The sequence below is a fragment of the Rhinoderma darwinii genome, chromosome 6, assembly GCF_050947455.1.
Source record: "Rhinoderma darwinii isolate aRhiDar2 chromosome 6, aRhiDar2.hap1, whole genome shotgun sequence".
In the NCBI taxonomy this organism is placed as follows: Eukaryota; Metazoa; Chordata; class Amphibia; order Anura; family Rhinodermatidae; genus Rhinoderma; species Rhinoderma darwinii.
The window spans coordinates 52,710,704-52,728,770 of NC_134692.1; the positions used below are offsets into that span (position 1 = coordinate 52,710,704).

General features: G+C 43.9%; 1 protein-coding gene across 1 annotated transcript in view; it reads left to right on the forward strand.

The window, feature by feature from the left end:
* Positions 1 to 18,067, forward strand: part of MAP3K13 (mitogen-activated protein kinase kinase kinase 13) — a 72,544-nt gene that overhangs the window by 38,142 nt on the left and 16,335 nt on the right. The window contains exons 3-6 of the mRNA XM_075829723.1: positions 5,347 to 5,530; positions 13,731 to 13,922; positions 14,084 to 14,242; positions 16,041 to 16,199. Coding sequence (XP_075685838.1) covers positions 5,347 to 5,530; positions 13,731 to 13,922; positions 14,084 to 14,242; positions 16,041 to 16,199 — 694 coding nt within the window. The remainder of the gene's footprint in view (positions 1 to 5,346; positions 5,531 to 13,730; positions 13,923 to 14,083; positions 14,243 to 16,040; positions 16,200 to 18,067) is intronic.

Consider the following 18,067-nt stretch of genomic DNA (forward strand, 5'->3'; position numbering starts at 1 on the left):
GGGCGCTGTATGGCGTTCCCTGCAGGGGGGAGCGCTGTATGGCGTTCCCTGCAGGGGGGGCGCTGTATGACGTTCTCTACAGGGGGGACTGTGTGGCGTTATCTACAGGGGGGACTGTGTGGCGTTATCTACAGGGGGGACTGTGTGGCGTTATCTACAGGGGGGACTGTGTGGCGTTATCTACAGGGGGACTGTGTGGCGTTATCTACAGGGGGGGCGCTGTGTGGCGTTCCCTACGGGGGGGGGCTGTATGGCGTTCCCTACAGGGGGACTGTATGGCATTCTCTACAGGGGGGGCTGTATAACGCCATACAGCCCCCCTGTAGATAACGCCATACAGTCCCCCTGTAGATAACGCCATACAGTCCCCCTGTAGATAACGCCATACAGTCCCCCTGTAGATAACGCCATACAGTCCCCCTGTAGATAACGCCACACAGTCCCCCCTGTAGATAACGCCACACAGTCCCCCTCTGTAAATAACGCCATACAGTCCCCCTGTAGATAACACCATACAGTCCCCCTGTAGATAACGCCATACAGTCCCCCTGTAGATAACGCCATACAGTCCCCCTGTAGATAACGCCATATAGTCCCCCCCCTGTAGATAACGCCACACAGTGCCCCCCTGCAGGGAACGCCATACAGTCCCCCCTGTAGATAACGCCATACAGTTCCCCTGTAGATAACGCCATACAGTCCCCCTGTAGATAACGCCATACAGTCCCCCCTGTAGATAACGCCATACAGTCCCCCCTGTAGATAACGCCATAGAGTCCCCCCTGTAGATAACGCCATACAGTCCCCCTCTGTAGATAACGCCACACAGTCCCCCTCTGTAGATAACGCCACACAGTTCCCCCTGTAGATAATGCCATACAGCCCCCTCTGTAGATAACGCCATACAAGTCCCCCTCTGTAGATAACGTCATACAAGTCCCCCTCTGTAGATAACGCCATACAGTCTACAGGGGGGGCTGTATGGCGTTATCTACAGGGGGGCGCTGTATGGCGTTATCTACAGGGGGGGCGCTGTATGGCGTTATCTACAGGGGGGGCTGTAAAAAAGGCACTATCTACAAGGGGGGGGGGTTGTGTGACACCCAGGGGAAGGGGGGCCCCAGTCAAAAGTTTGCTATGGGGCCCAGTCTTTCCTAGTTACGCCCCTGAGTGCATGCAATCTGGACGGCACCAAATAACAACGCGACAGGATCTTAAATCCCGCTTCCTGAAACCTGCTAGCCATGGAAGATTTGTGTGTCATCGGAACAGACGGTCCGTCTGCTCCGCAGTGAATGTGAGACCTAAGTCCCTCTCCCAGCTACTCAAGTATGAAGGTGTGGTAAGAGTAGATGGAGAGATCAGCAGTGCATATAACCTGGACAGTGAGTGATGCACCGTGGCCATGCCCCTGCATAAGAGTTCGAAAGGTGAGCTATCTCGTGGTAAAGGAAATCGGTTCTGACAAAGATGCCAGCTGAGAGCCGATCATCCAAGCCGAATCCTGCATAAAATTATCAGCGTAGCCCTTGCCCGCCCTCAACCAGAGTCGGAAGGGGCCCCCTCCTGTCCCGGTGGAAATGCAGGATTGCCCAAAACGGGAAACAAGGGGGAAGGGGACGGAGAGATCTCTTTCCGAGGGAAGAGCCGGGACGCGACCGCCAGGGTGGGCCCTATTGTCCAATGCATCCGTGCTGAGAGGGGGACATGTGTGCCCAACCAGGGCAACGCCTGCAATGGGACCTCAAAAAAGGTCTGTTCCATAGACACCCACTGTTTGACCTCTGTGTGTCTAAACCAGTCCAATATTCGTGCCAAATGAGAGGCCTGGTGATAGGAGACAAAATCCGGGAGACCAATGCCACCGTCGCACTTGGCACGAAAAAGCATGGACCGCGCAATGCGTGCTGGTTTCCCCACCCATATAAATCTGTGGAGTAGGGACAACAGGGCTTGGAAGAAGGAGCGTGGGAGGTGTACTGGCAAGGCCTGAAAGAGATACAGAATCCGGGGCAGAATGTTCATCTTGAATATGACGCATCTACCAAACCAGGTGAAGGTGCCCGTCCAGGAATCCAAATCACTCTTTACACGTTGAAGAAGCGGAGGGTAATTCACCGCGTAAAGGCGAGATAGATCTCTGGTCAGCCGGACCCCCAGGTATTTAAGGGAGTCTCTAGCCCACTTAAAGGAGAAGGACTCCGACAGCTCGTCCACCAGAGACTGTGGCAACAAGATATTTAGAGTCTCCGATTTCTGGTAATTGATCTTGAAGTTAGGAAGATTTGAGTATCTACTCAGCTCCGCCAACAGATTGGGCAAGGAGATTCTGGGGGCGGTGAGAAAAAAGAGCAGGTCATCCGCATAAGCGGCAACCTTATGGCACCTTCCTCCCAAAACTACACCCGCTATGTCACAGTTCAGTTCTGAAGTTGCTTTGAGGGGCCTGTATATTAGACACCCCTATGAAACACCCCATTTTGGAAACTAGACCCCTCAAAGTATTCACAACAGCATTTAGAAAGTTTATGAACTCTTTAGGTGTTTCACGGGAATTTAGAGCAAAGGAGAGGTGAAATTAATATATTTATTTATTTTTGTCAGAAAATCCTTTTTATACCATTTTTTTCTATAACACAAAAGGTTTTACCAGAGAAACGCAACTTAATATTTATTGCCCAGATTCTGCAGTTTTGAGAAATATACCACATGTGGCCCTAGTGCGTTAATGGACTGAAGCACCGGCCTACGAAGCAAAGGAGCGCCTAGTAGATTTTGAGGCCTCTTTTTTATTAGGCACCATGTCCGGTTTGAAGAGGTCTTGTGGTGCCAAAACAGTGGAAACCCCCCAAAAGTGACCCCATTTTAGAAACTAGACCCCTTGAGGAATTCATTGTAGTTTACTTGGGGTGCATGCGACTTTTTGATCCGTTTTTATTCTATTTTTAAGTGGCGTGGTGACTAAAAAACAGCAATTCTACTATTGTTTTTTTATTCTATTTTTTTTACAGCGTTCACCTTGCTCTATAAATGACATATTCACTTTATTCTGCGGGGCGATACAATTACGTCGATGGCATATGTTTATAGTTTTTTTTATGTCTTATGGCGTTTGCACAATAAAATACGTTTTGTAAACAATCATTCACTTTTTGTGTTACCATATTCTAAGAGCCAGAACTTTTTTATTTTTCCATCAAGAAAGCCGTGCTAGGACTTATTTTTTGCGTAACGAACTGTAGTTTCAATCATTACCATTTTTAGGTACATGCGACATTTTGATCTCTTTTTATTCCATTTTTTGGGAGGTGAAGTGACCAAACAATTGTGATTCTGGTATGGTTTATTATTATTTTATTTTACGGCGTTCACCGCTCGGGATAAATAACAAAATAGTTTTGTAGTTCAGGCCGTTACGGACGCGGCGATACCAATAATGTATAGTTTATTTGTTTATTTATCTATTATTATTAATAATAAAGGACTGATAAGGGAAAAAGAGGGATTATTACTTTTATCACTTTTAAAACTTTTATTTTCTTATTTTTACACATCTTTTTTTTACTTTATTACTTTGTCCCACTAGGGGACTTGAGGGCAGGAGGCACTGATTTCTATTCTAATACACTGCACTACATACGTAGTGCAGTGTATTAGAGCTGTCAGCTACTCACTGACAGCACGCATAGTGGGTCCTGTCTTTGTCAGGACCCACTAGGCTTCTGTCGATGGCATAGCCGGACGCCATTGTTAGGCGTCCGGTTGCCATAGTCACCATCACCGGCCGCTATCGTGTAGCAGGCCGGCGATTGTAGCTTAACCCCTAAAAAGCCGCGATCCCTATTGAACGCGGCTTTTAAGGGGTTAATCAGCGGGGACACAGCGATCGGTCCCCGCTGTAGGAGCTGCGGCAACTGCTGTACGAGACAGCAGCTGTCACAGCTCCTGTATGTGTCAGGAAGACGGCCTAAACGGCCATTACTCCCGTGACGTACTATTAGGTCATGGAGCGCAAACGATACAGCTACCATGACCTAATAGTACGTCCAGGAGCGGGAAGGGGTTAAAGTCCACAAGAAAAGTGCATCCATTATCATGACAACTTTAATATAGTCGCCATTATTGTGAAAGCCTTTATGATGATGATTTTATTACTAGGAATCTCATAACCACAATCGAAACTATAACATCTACTAGAAACAGCACTTAAACATACTTTAGTGATGTTTTTCTAGTGCGGTTAATGTTTAGTGTAAGAAGTTAATGTGTAATTTCACTTAGTTAATTTTCCTTCCTTCTAGAGAAGAGCTATTTTACATACTTTTCTCCCAGAGAGCATTGCCCTTACAACTCCCTAATAGCTGGATCTCCGCAAGTCTACAGATAGGTGTCTCTGGCCATGTTTCTAGGCTCTACAAAGGGTTCGGCCATTGACTTAAAGTCTAGTCAGAGGGATGACAGAACGCCGAGGTGAGGGCAGGGAACCACAACGGTCATCGCTCTGGTGTACGAATTTGGTTTAAAGGTACCATTTGTAGGTGACCAGGCGACCGCCGGATCGAGGTCAGGAGGTCGGGTAGTTTGGAAGCCCGAGTTGCTATGTGCCCCAGGGCTGGTGACCCAGTGGGATCCCACTGAGTGAAGGCACATTTGCACGCAGTCCCTTTCACACTATATGAGCACACACCTTTATTCTCCCGGCCTTCTGGCTGGGAGATGAGGATTTTTTATACCTGGCGGATGTCCAGGCTGTATCACAGCGCACATCCACTTATTTAATTTTGTTTATTCACTGTGTGTTTGTCACGTTTATCACAAGGATTTCAGGATGCGGTGCCCTTTTGGGACCCTCCTGAGTTCTAGGGGGAAAATGTGTGGCCATCTGGTTCCATTTTCCCCTGCAACCCGGCCTCCCTTCTTCGGAGGGGAGGTGCAACCTTGATGCAGGCTCCTAGGTGGAAGCCTAGAAGTGTGTTTGGGTCTCCCTAAGCTTCGGCGAGGGGGGATCATCGATCCTCGATCCTCTAGGCTTGGAGGGTCGGGGAATGGTTATGCGGGGCCTCTCTCTTTTAAGAGAAGGGCTGCGATAGACCGCATCCTTGTGCACTTTTTGTGTGACACCTCTGCACTTTTTATGCACTTGGGTGAGAGAAAGCACGGCTCGGACTTTCGAAAAAAAAAAAAAAAGAGAGACAGTTTTCTTTCTCTAGAGGTGAGCTATTTTGCATACTTCGGCCTGCCACACACATTTTGCTATACATAGTTGACAATATTTACAAAATGTACATGAATCATGTGTAATGTAGACCTACTGTATGTATCTTTAATCTTTTCCTGTCTTCTCAGACACTTGGGAGGTTCCATTCGAGGAGATTTCGGAACTGCAGTGGCTGGGCAGTGGGGCACAAGGAGCGGTTTTCCTAGGGAAGTTTCGAGGAGAGGAAGTTGCAATCAAGAAAGTCAGAGAACAAAAAGAGACTGACATTAAGCCCCTGAGGAAGTTGAAGCACCCCAACATCATTGCTTTCAAGTACGTACTGTGATTACTTCCCATTACATGACTCATTGAGATACCTTTTGAATTGTGTGAATGAATCATCAGTAATAATCCTTTTTTGGATGATGGCTTGCCTGTCACAAGGAATTATGATTAAGAAAGAACGGATTGTCACCGTAAGACTTATTTATTGTAAAAAAATAAATTTTAAAATGGATCTCTGTAGTCTTTTTGTACAGCTCGTATAGCGGACAGCTTAGATTAACAAGGACAGTGTAGTAACCATATATTTTTTATTTCTCTGTATCAAATTTCTTACAAAATACATTCCATGGTCATTTTAAAGTAGGTGACTCTGGTCTGAAGAAAACCTTAAAGGCCTAGTTCACACTGAGTTTTTTTTACAGGCAGAATAATTCAGCTCCGGATTTTTTTGAAGTGGTTTTACTCCACACGCATTTTTTGACGCGTTTTTTTACCTTTCTCTTCAAACGTGTGAAAACCCGCTGCGGCCGTTCGCAACGTTTTTTTACATCTACCATTGATTTCAATGGGGATCTTGCAGCAGAAAATGCTTCAAGTTAGGCCATGTTGCTTCTTTTTCCCACAAGCGTTTTTTTCCACTTTTCTGACATTTTTTGTCGCGATTGCTGCATCAAAAAATGCGACAAAGTCACCTGACCTCACTTCGAGTGAGTAGGGCAGGCGGACGGAGCTAAGGAGGAAATGACACGGCGGCAGCGGCGGTCAGAGTGCTGTCAGGGCGTGCTGTGACGGGAGTGTACCAGTCCAGTCACCTGACCTCACGTCACTGACATGAGGTCAAGTGACTGGACTGTGCCGGCCCGGGAGTGGACTAGTCCAGTCACCTGACCTGATTCACCTGACCTCACGTCACTGACAGGTCAGGTGACCAGACTGGTCCACTCTTGGGCCGGCACACACCGACCTCACTCAGACCGCCGCCAACATACTTGGCTCCGTCCGCCCTTCTCCTGCTCCTAAATGTGAGTAGGGCGGGCGGACAGAGCCAAGGAGGGAATGACATGGTGGCCAGAGTGAGGTCGGGACGTGCTGTGACGGGAGTGGACCAGTCCAGTCACCTGACCTCACATCACTGACTCAGGTCAGGTGACCGGACTGGGCCACTCTTGCGCCGGCATGCACCGACCTGACTCAGACCGCTTCCGCCTTACATGGCTCCGCCCGCCCTTCTCCTGCTCCTAAATGCTAGTGAGTAGGGCGGACAGAGCCATGTAGTGAATGAGGTGGCGGCAGCGCGGTCTAAATGAGGTCAGGCCAGACCAAATGATCTTGCAGGCCTTATACGGTTCCCCACCCTTGAGATATGCCAAAGGAAAAATTTAAAAGTTAGGGCCTTGGAATGCAACAATGAAAAAACTAAAAGAATCGCCTTGTCCTGAAGGCCAAAAGAGGCCACGTCCTTAAATATTTCATGTCATAGTCCATGTCTCAGCATCTTTTTCTGCCTTTCCTCACTGCCCACTCAACCTCCATTGCATCCATTTTAACCTGTTGACGCTCACACTTGCATTGTCCCTTTTCTGATGTCTTAGACTTTGTCCTCTCTAACAAGCCTTTTGTTTCTGTTCTCCAGTTTTCTATCTGTTTCCACCTATCTGATTTTTGTGGCATGTACGGTAAACAAGCTGTAGCACAATGTGAGTTCATTTAAGGTGAGGGAGGCTAGGAAGTTGTTCAGGAGCCACAGCGCACTGCGAATCTGCATACAATCGCCTCATTTATCATTATGATTACAAGACGACAGGTTTTACTCTGATCTCCAAATCCAATTGAAAATGAAAGTCAGTTACCCCATTACTGGAGCCTGAAAACTGCACAATTCAGGAACATTCCATCATCAATTTGATGGTTTTGTTTAATAGAATTGAAAATATTGGTGTAATTACACTTCTTCCTAAAATTAATAATTACTTACCTGTGAGTCCTTGAGTTAATCTCTTATGTAGTTGTGTGATATTCTTTTCAGCTGATTATTAGTTAAACTTGTAAGGGTATGTGCACACGTAGTGTTTTCAGGCCTATTTCGGGGCGTTTACGCCTCGAAAAACGCCTGAAAAAACCGAAGCAGAATGCCTACAAACATCTGCCTATTGATTTCAATGGGAAATACGGCGTTCTGTTCTGACGGGTCATTTTTTTACCCCTCATTTTCAAAAAACGGCGCGTAAAAAGACGCCCGCGAAAAAGAAGTGCATCTCACTTCTTGAGCAGTTTTTGGAGCCGTTTTTCATTGACTCTATAGAAAACCAGCTCCAAAAACGGCTGTAAAAACGCTGCGAAAAACACGAGTGGCTTAAAAAATGTCTGAAAATCAGGAGCCGTTTCCCTTGAAAACAGGTCCGTATTTTCAGAGGTTTTTGAGTTTGCGTGTGATCATACCCTTAGGGTTTCCTTAGTTAATAGAGTGGAGTTCCTCATTCGGAATCTGCATCAACTAGACAGAATGCAGTACAGCTACATAGTGTGTCCCTCTCTCTGGAGGACCCAGCTTGTCCATTCATTACATGGATAGCCCATTCTTGTTGGCTGACATGCACAATAGCAGAACCCATGTGATACGACTGCTACTGAGCATGTGTGACCACCGTCACTGGACAAATTAGGTGGATGTTCTGAAGAGGGAATCAAAAGAACATAAGGGGACGTCATAACAAGTATGTAGCAGCAAGTTCTAGACACAGGAGCATTTATTTAACCCCTTAACGACCGCCCACCGTCTTTTGACGTCAGGCGGTGCATGTACTCAGTCTAGTAGAGTGGGTTTATCGGCACCCTGGTGACATCTGCACTAAAAACCGTCTGTAAGTAACAGGTCCGGTTCTTAGTGCAGCCATCAGGACCTGCCGATTTCGTTGTAACAGCACGTGACCGCTGTGACAGCCAATCACAGAGGTCACATGCTGTTCCTGCGTACAGAGCCGCCGGGAGTGTCTAAATGACAGCTCCTGCTCTAAGAACGAGCTGTTGCTAGCAGCTCTGTTCTTAGTGCAGTGATCAGGAGCCAATAGTATTGGTTCCTGATCTTTTGTGATCACTATGAGATCCAATCATAGTGATCACTACTGTAAAATAAAAGTAAAAACATGTATCTGTTTCTCCTCACTGTTCTAGCTGTGGAGAGAAACAGATACAAGTGTGTCAGTGTCCCCACACAAAATCACTTGTCCCTTACACAGTTTATAAAAAAAACAAAAAAATTTTTTTCAGTATTTTATAGTATATAGTATATACATATATATATATATTAATATAAATATATTTACTGTATATACTAAGAATCGTACTATAAACTACTTTCTTTTTAGGGTACGCTGTTAGATGGCGTGTACGCGGTTAGGCCTCATGCACACGACCGTAGCCGTGTGCACGGCCGTGATTTTCGGGGCGGACTGTCCGCCGCAGGCCGCCCGCAAATCGCGGGACATGCACATGGCCGCCACCATTGTTTTCAATGAGCCCGGACCGCAGAACAGGGCCGTAATAAGACATGCCCGTTCTTTATGCGGTCCGGGCTCCCGGGCCGTGCAAGGACCGCAAAAACTACGGTCGTGTGCATGGCCCCATAGAAAAGAATGGGGCCGCAATTCTCCCGTGGATTTTCGGGGGAATTGCGGCCGCAAAAACACGTTCATGTGCATGGGGCCTTAGACGGCATAGGGTGCTGTTCTTGGCTTGGGTTTACGGTTTGTGTTAGGCGTAGGGTTTAGGTTTAGGTTTGAAAAAAAAAAAACTAAAAAAAAACAATAAAAAAATTAAAAAAAAAGTTTAATTCTTTTAGTGTTCTTAGTTGATTAGGCTTCGTGCAATTACGAGCACGGCCGGGCACGGCCGGCCGCGGGCAGCCGGCCGCTTTTGCGAGCCGTGCTGTCATTATAAAGTATAGCAGCACGGCCCGTAAAATAGAAAAATAGAACATGTTCTATTTTTTTTAACGGCACGGGCACCTTCCCGTGAGAAAACGGGAAGGTACCCGTGGGTAACAGAAGTCTATGAGCCCGTTATTGCAGGTCGTAATTACGACCCGCAATAACGGGTGTTTTTACGGTCGTGTGCATGAGGCCTTAGTTGATAAAAAAAAAAAATTTAACCGCTAGTTCCATTTATTATTTGCGCTTTAGACTGTATTATCATTATGGCTGCCAGAAGATACAGCGTTGAGGAAGCCTATCAGATGCTATGCTCAGATACGGATTCTGCATCTGAAGTTGAGCTTTTAGGGTATGTGAACACGTAGTGACCAAAAACGTCTAAAAATACGGAGCTGTTTTCAAGGGAAAACAGACCCTGATTTTCAGACATTTTTTGAGCAACTCACGGTTTTCGCTGCGTTTTCGCTGCGTTTTTTACGTCCGTTTTTGGAGCTGTTTTCATTGGAGTCTATGAGAAAACGGCTCCAAAAACGTCCAAAGAAGTGTCCTGCACTTCTTTTGACGAGGCTGAATTTTTACGCGTCGTCGTTTGACAGCTGTCAAACGACGACGCGTAAATGACAGGTTGTCTGCACAGTACGTCGGCAAACCCATTCAAATGAAGGGGCAGATGTTTGCCGACGTATTGTAGCCCTATTTTCAGACGTAAAACGAGGCATAATACGCCTCGTTTACGTCTGAAAATAGGTCGTGTGAACCCAGCCTTACTTGAAAGCGACAGCGAAAGTGTCGCTTCAAGGGATTCAAGTTGCGATGCAGAACGCATTTGTCCTGTACAAAAAATCAGCGGGCAGGGTGACATTCTTTGAATTTCAGGAGAAAGTGATTGAAGATCTCCTATTTCAATCTGCAGACCAGAGAGTAGTCCATGAGTCAGAGGATGTACACCGACTTGTTGAAAAACATTTTTTACACCCCATCCCTTCAACATCTAACCAAAAATACCCCAAAAAACGGTGTCGGGTCTGCAGAAAACGAGGACAGCGAAGTGAGTCACGATATTATTGTTCCACTTGTCCTTCCAACCCTGGTCTATGCATAAGTCCCTGTTTTGTCCTTATCAATACACTATGGGCTTTATTACAGTTTTGTTCGGGTTTTTGGTGGACCTCTTACACCCGACAATACTTCTAGAAATAGCGACATTAATTTGGGGAGTAGTGGTCCTTTACTGTATCTATACATACGGTGTGGGACACTGCCCCTTTATATATTCTACAGGTGATTGGTTGTTTTGTGCACATGGCGGTTCCTACCTTGCCGGGCAGGGGCTTGTTATGGTGTACCGCATCACCTGGCACATTCGTCCCTTATATAGGGATTGATGGAGCTAAAGAGACGTTGTATGACCAGTCACTTTGAATAATAAAGTCATTACAGCCCTACAAATTTTCTTTCATCCTGTGAACATGCTCTAGTTTTCCACATAGCTGGATACATTCTTCCTCCTTTTTTTTGGATATATTGCCTTTTTCCGCCAACAGTTTAATACATTTTCCCACTCTAACTTACTATATATCAGAGCGGGTTGATATACATAATGTCTATGGACTGACATGATTTCAGGACAGCTGCTTTCTTAGCACGACATAGTCATAGGGTGTAGAAACTGTTAGGGACATCTATTTCTCAATCTAGAAAAGTAGAATCCTCCCATTTTCAAAGCAAAATGTGTGTCCTGAAAGCCTCCGGGTGCTCCCTTCCTTTTGGGTCCTGCCGTGTGTCCAGGAAACACATTAGGGCCACAATGGGGATATTTTTGAACACAGGAGAAACAGGGTGATACATTTTCTGGTGCATTTCCTTATTCTCATGTCCTCTGTACAAGAAATCTGACCTTAAAATGACACATTTGTGAAAAAAAGTGAAATAAAATTTTCTTTCCACCTGCTTTGCATTAATTCCTGCGAAAACTGTGGGGTCAAAATACTTAGTACACACCTAGATGAATACCTTAAGCGGTCTAGTTTTCAAAATGGGGTCATTTATGGGGAGTTTCTATCTTTTTGGCAGCTCTGTGCCTCTATAAATGTATAATGGGACCTGAAACATTTTCAAGCAAAATGTGTGTCCTGAAAGTCTTCGGGCGCTACCTCCCTTTCGGGCCCTGCCGTGTGTCCAGGCAACGCATTAGGGTCACAATGGGGGCATTTTTGAAAACGGGAGAAACAGGGTGATAGATTTTGGGGGGTGTTTCTTCATTCTCATGGTCGCTTTACAAAGAAATCGGTCTTCAAAGTGATACTTTTATATAAAAAGTGTTTTGTTTTTTTATTTCACCTGCTATGCATTCAATTTAGCAAAAAACTGTGGGGTCAAAATACTCACTACAGCCCTAGATAAATACCTTAAGGGGTCTAGTTTTCTAAATGGGGTCGTTTATGGGGAGTTTCTATCGTTCTGGTAGTTCAAAACCTCTCCAAATGTACAGTGGGGCCTAAAACATTTTCACGCAAAATATGAGACCTGAATGCCTCCGGTTGCTCCCTTCCTTTCGGGCCCTGCCGTGTGTCCAGGCAACGCATTAGGGTCACAATGTGGGCATTTTTGAAAACAGGAGAAACAGGGTGATAGATTTTGGGGTGTGTTTCTTCATTCTGATGGTCGCTTTACAAAGAAATCGGTCTTCAAAGTGATACTTTTCTATAAAAAGTGGTTTTTTTTTAATTTCACCTGCTATACATTAAATTTAGCAAAAAACTGTGGGGTCAAAATACTCACTACACCCCTAGATAAATACCTTAAGGGGTCTAGTTTTCTAAATGGGGTCGTTTATGGGGAGTTTCTATCGTTCTGGTAGTTCAAAACCTCTCCAAATGTACAGTGGGGCCTAAAACATTTTCACGCAAAATATGAGACCTGAATGCCTCCGGTTGCTCCCTTCCTTTCGGGCCCTGCCGTGTGTCCAGGCAACGCATTAGGGTCACAATGTGGGCATTTTTGAAAACAGGAGAAACAGGGTGATAGATTTTGGGGTGTGTTTCTTCATTCTGATGGTCGCTTTACAAAGAAATCGGTCTTCAAAGTGATACTTTTATATAAAAAGTGTTTTTTTTTAAATTTCACCTGCTATACATTAAATTTAGCAAAAAACTGTGGGGTCAAAATACTCACTACACCCCTAGATAAATACCTTAAGGTGTCTAGTTTTCTAAATGGGGTCGTTTATGGGGAGTTTCTATCGTTCTGGTAGTTCAAAACCTCTCCAAATGTACAGTGGGGCCTAAAACATTTTCAAGCAAAAATGAGACCCGAATGCCTCCGGTTGCTCCCTTCCTTTCGGGCCCTGCCGTGTGTCCAGGCAACGCATTAGGGTCACAATGTGGGCATTTTTGAAAACAGGAGAAACAGGGTGATAGATTTTGGGGTGCATTTCTTCATTCTCATGGTCGCTTTACAAAGAAATCGGTCTTCAAAGTGATAATTTTATGAAAAAAATGAAATTATATGTTTTTACGCCTGCTTTGCATGAATTCTTACAAAAAAACTGTGGGGTCAAAATACTTACAACACCCCTTAATAAATACCTTAAGGGGTGTAGTTTTTAAAATTGTGTCACTTGTGGGGGTTTCCACCATTCTGACACCTATGAGCCTCTGAAAATCTGGCTTGGTGCAGGAAAACAAAATGTACTTCAAAATGTATAAAATCATTACTAAACTGTCTTCTAAATTGCTCCAAAAAAAATTTTTTTTTTCAAAAGTGCTGCCAAAATAGAGTAAAGCGATGGAAATATATATTTAATAAAAAAAATTGTACAGTATGTATGTAGATATGTGACATATTGCAGTTAAAAATAGGGAAAAATGATAATTTTTACAAAATTTCTTCAATTTTTCTATTTTTTTCATTAATTTCCGCAAATCATATCAGTCTACTTTTACCACTAAAATAAAGTACAACATGTGACGAAAAAACAATGTCAGAATTACTTGGATATTCAAAACTTTCGCACAGTTATTCTCTGATAAAGTCAGACATACCAGATTTAACAAATCTGGCTTGGTCATTAAGGTCTTTTCAGGCCCGGTCATTAAGGGGTTAAAATAATTCCTTTTGAAATTTTGATATGTTTTGCAGGATCTAACAGAGAAATGTAATAAATAATCGTGGGGCATCCCCCTTTAACTCCAAAAAACACTGCAGTTTCATTTTGCTAAAATGTTGCTTATTTGCTTCATATATGAATAGGACAATATATGAGAAAATGGTTCTATGTACCCATTACTAACCAAATTGCTTATACTCTCTGCTCTCAGAGGTGTTTGTACGCAGGCTCCATGTTACTGCCTTATCATGGAGTACTGTGCACATGGACAGCTTTATGAGGTACTCAGGGCTGGAAGAAAGGTCACCCCAAGGCTCCTGGTGGACTGGTCAAGTGGAATCGCTAGCGGCATGAACTACCTCCATCTGCACAAGATAATTCATAGGGATCTCAAATCACCCAAGTGAGTTTCAAATATTATGCCATATCAATAGTATTATGATCAGTAGTGGAAATATTGTATAGACAACCCAAATTGTGCTCTCCATGTTCATCTCAATATTAATAAGAAATTCTGTAATATTTTTCAATGGCAAATACTAAGTATAATTTTATCCCTTCCAGTGTCCTAGTCACCCACACAGATACAGTGAAGATTTCGGACTTTGGAACCTCCAAAGAACTTAGCGATAAAAGCACCAAGATGTCATTTGCTGGCACTGTGGCATGGATGGCTCCTGAAGTCATCCGCAATGAGCCTGTCTCAGAAAAAGTGGACATTTGGTGAGGAGCCACTATTGTATATATGCAGTGTGTGTGTGTGTGTGTGTGTGTGTGTGTGTGTGTGTGTGTGTGTGTGTTTGTGTCCCTTTTTTGTCCTGTCAACTAATGTCTTGTGTCACAGATTTATAGAATATATAAAAAAAATAAAATGTGTTTTTTTTATCTCCATGTTAACGTTGGAGACTGAGTTAGTTACACACTATTGTATTATGGTTCCATATATTCTCTAAATTGTATAGAGCTGTAATATGGTTCCTATAGAAGTCAATTGGCCCTCTGATTTCACGAGTAGGGGAAAAAAATAGTGTTTTTATGTTTTTGTTTTTTTTTACCTTCCGCTGGATCAAGGGGGGGGGGGGACACACACACCACATTTTATAGTGTACCTAAATCCCTTCCATTTTTTACCAAGCTTGGTTGAACTTGATGGATATATTTCTTTTTTCAACCATACTAGTTATGTATCTATGGTAAGGGAGATATTCTCTCTGCAATGTGGCTCCATGTGGTGACTCATGGAGTGCCTATGGATTCACACAGCTTTGTGGCTCTGCTGTGTGGCCCAACATCAAAAGGGGGAAATAAATTTCACTAAATTTTACATGTAAAACTGTGAAGGTTAATTGGGTGAGGACATAGGTTACATAGACTGCCGTGGTCACATTCAGCCTCAAATTTGGTGTAAAAGTCTTAGGCCGGATATCTCACGATCATGTACGGTCCGTGATATATGGACCGTATGTCGGCAGTATTTCCCGGACCGAAAACACTTCAGGGAGCCAGGCTCCTAGCATAATAGTTATCTATGACGCTAGGAGTCCCTGCCTTGCTGCAGGACAACTGTCCCGCACTGTAATCACATTTTCAGTACTGGACAGTTTTCCGCAGTGAGGCAGAGACTCCTAGCGTCATGGATAACTATGATGCTAGGAGCCCGGCTCCCCGCCGTGTGTTCGGTCCGGGAACTACTGCCGACATACGGTACGATCTGCCCTTTGCCCCACAGGGAATTCCAGGCAAAAAAACGCACCAAAATGTGGTGCTGTTTTTCACTCGGAATGCCCGATGTGGAAAACTGCAGCAGTTAGCCAGGCCGGCCTCCTGGGATGATGTTTCATCCCAGGAGACCGCTCCAGCCTGTGATTGGCTGCAGCGGTCTCATGGGATGAAACGTCATGCAGAAGGCCGCGCTGGAGGGAGGAACACAGACTTCTGGGTAAGGCCAGATTCACACGAGCGTGTTCAGTCCGTGATATACGGTCCACAGGTCAGCCGCATTTCCCGGACTGAGCACACTGCAGGGAGCTGGGCTCCTAGCATCATAGTTATCTATCCGGCCTAAGTATGAGATTTTTTTTTCAAAGTTGCATTTTTTGCGCCGGAATCGCTGCGAACCTGCCGCAAGAAACGCAACAACTGCTATTTGTTGTGCGGGATTTACCTCCCATTGAATTTAATGGGGAAAACCCGCAACAAATAAGCAGCGTTTACACAAATACAATTGACACGCTGCGGAATAAAATTCCGCACCGCAGATCAATTTCTGAGCGTTTTTTCCGCTCAGCATTTACGCAGTGTGTGGATGAGATTTGTTTTATCCCATCCACTTTGCTTCTAATGTATTTGCTGCAGATTTTCTGCAACTAATTCAGTATTTACGCATCATGTGAACTGACCCATAAAGCAGAACTAATGCAGTAGAACCATTTCAGTCAAATGTGTGTATAATGGCTATATTCCATGTTTATTTCAGTTAGTTTCCTGTGTGTGTGATAACTTTGCTCTAATGATCTGTCAGGTCTTTTGGGGTATTGCTGTGGGAGCTATTGACCGGGGAGATCCCATACAAGGATGTGGATTCATCAGCCATTATTTGGGGCGTAGGAAGCAACAGTCTCCATCTTCCAGTTCCTTCTACTTGTCCTGATGGCTTCAAAATCCTCATGAAGCAAACATGGTAAGAAATGTTTCTATTGTCTGACATCTAGTTTATTTTTATATATAATAGAAAAGAAAATAGTTTTTAAATGACAATACAATTACATGAACTTTTAAAAAACATATATGTAACACATTGTTTGCACAAGTAAATGATCATAAGATATTACATTTCTAAATGTTCATTTGCCTATTTTAATCTAGTGTAGGCAACCCGTCATTGCACAAAAAGGCTTCGTTCACATCTGTGTTCGGTATTTCTATTGCTCTGCTCCGTCATAGGAACAGAACAACAAAAATACCGCAAGCGCCGGATCCATTGCATGACGGACATCATTAGCGTCCGACAGGACCCAATGTCTGCCGGGTTTCCACCATAGCGTCTGTGGTTTTATCGGACAAATACTAGTGCCACATGCCATGCTCTTTTGTCTGGCATTTTTGACCAGATCTGTGATGGAGGCCCCTAACAAAGCCTCCAACACAGATGTGAACGAAGCCTAACACCCAATGTCCCACCACATTGCAGACACTGTAAATGCTAAGAACCTCTCAGGGTATGTTCAAACGCTAACTCAAAAACTTCTGAAAATACGGAGCTGTTTTCAATGGAAAACAGCTCCTGATTTTTAGAAGTTTTTAAGCCACTCGTGATTTTCGCTGTGTTTTTCATGGCCGTTTTTGGGGCTTTTTTCAATAGAGTCTATGAAAAACAGCTCCAAAAACGTCCCAAGAAGTGCCGCGTAGAAAAACGTCCCATCGGAACAGAATGCCGTTTTTCCCATTGATTTCAATGGCCAGATGTCTGGAGGCCCAAAAAACGTCCGAAAACACTCTGTGTGTAACATACCCTTACATTAGAGCAGATTTGCTTTCTGAAGACTGTCTTTGGCTTTCACTGAGCACATCTACACTCATTTCACATGTCCTTGGTTCAAATCCAAGGCTTGCTCTACGTTCTATGGTACCTTGTGATAAACAGCTTCTGATTTTCAGCCGTTTTTTATTCATCAGGCGTTCTATTGACTCAATGAAAAACGGCTCAAAAAATGGCTCAAGAAGTGACATGCTCTTCTTTTTACGGGCCATTTTTTCAAACGCCCGCGTAAAAAAAAAACCCCGTCGGAACGAACCTCCATTTATCCCATTGAAAGCAATGGGCAGATGTTTGGAGGCATTCAGCCTAAACGCCCCGAAAAACATCTGAAAATAGGCAGTGTGAACATACCCTTACAGATACAGTATATAACATAGCCCGAACCCGTCAGTGTCCAAATAATACATACGATAGCTCTAAAAAAAAAGTGTCTAATTAATACCTCCATACAAAACAGAGGATGCTGGGACTAATGTCATTCTGAATATTTTCTTGTGTATGACTAGTGTAACACTGAATGACATAAGGTGGAGATAGCATCAAAGCAAAACTACAGTACTCCCGGTTTGATATGGTGAAGTTTGTCAAGAGCCGACATTCATTACTTATGACAATAACTCTCAGCTGCTACATAGTGACATACATCGTCTTTGTTATATAATAAATAACTACATTCCTGGGAGAATACAATTTTTGATCGTATTCATTTGTCAGTACTGCATTGTCACTCTTTATACCCCAGGACAGATCATCTTTTTCTCTAGACATTTCCTCCCCATAACTCGTACAATATTTGTATCATTCATGAAATAAATCTTTGCATTATTCAGGCCACATATCTGAGACCCGTTTTGCGTTCCTGTGACACCTACATTTATTTACATCATCTATACAGTAATTATCTTAGTTCATTTATTCAGCATCCTAATTTGAATCATTGCTTCTTCTATATAAGGAGACTTTAATTATACGTCTATTTTACATAAATCACGATGGCAGGAACTCGTACA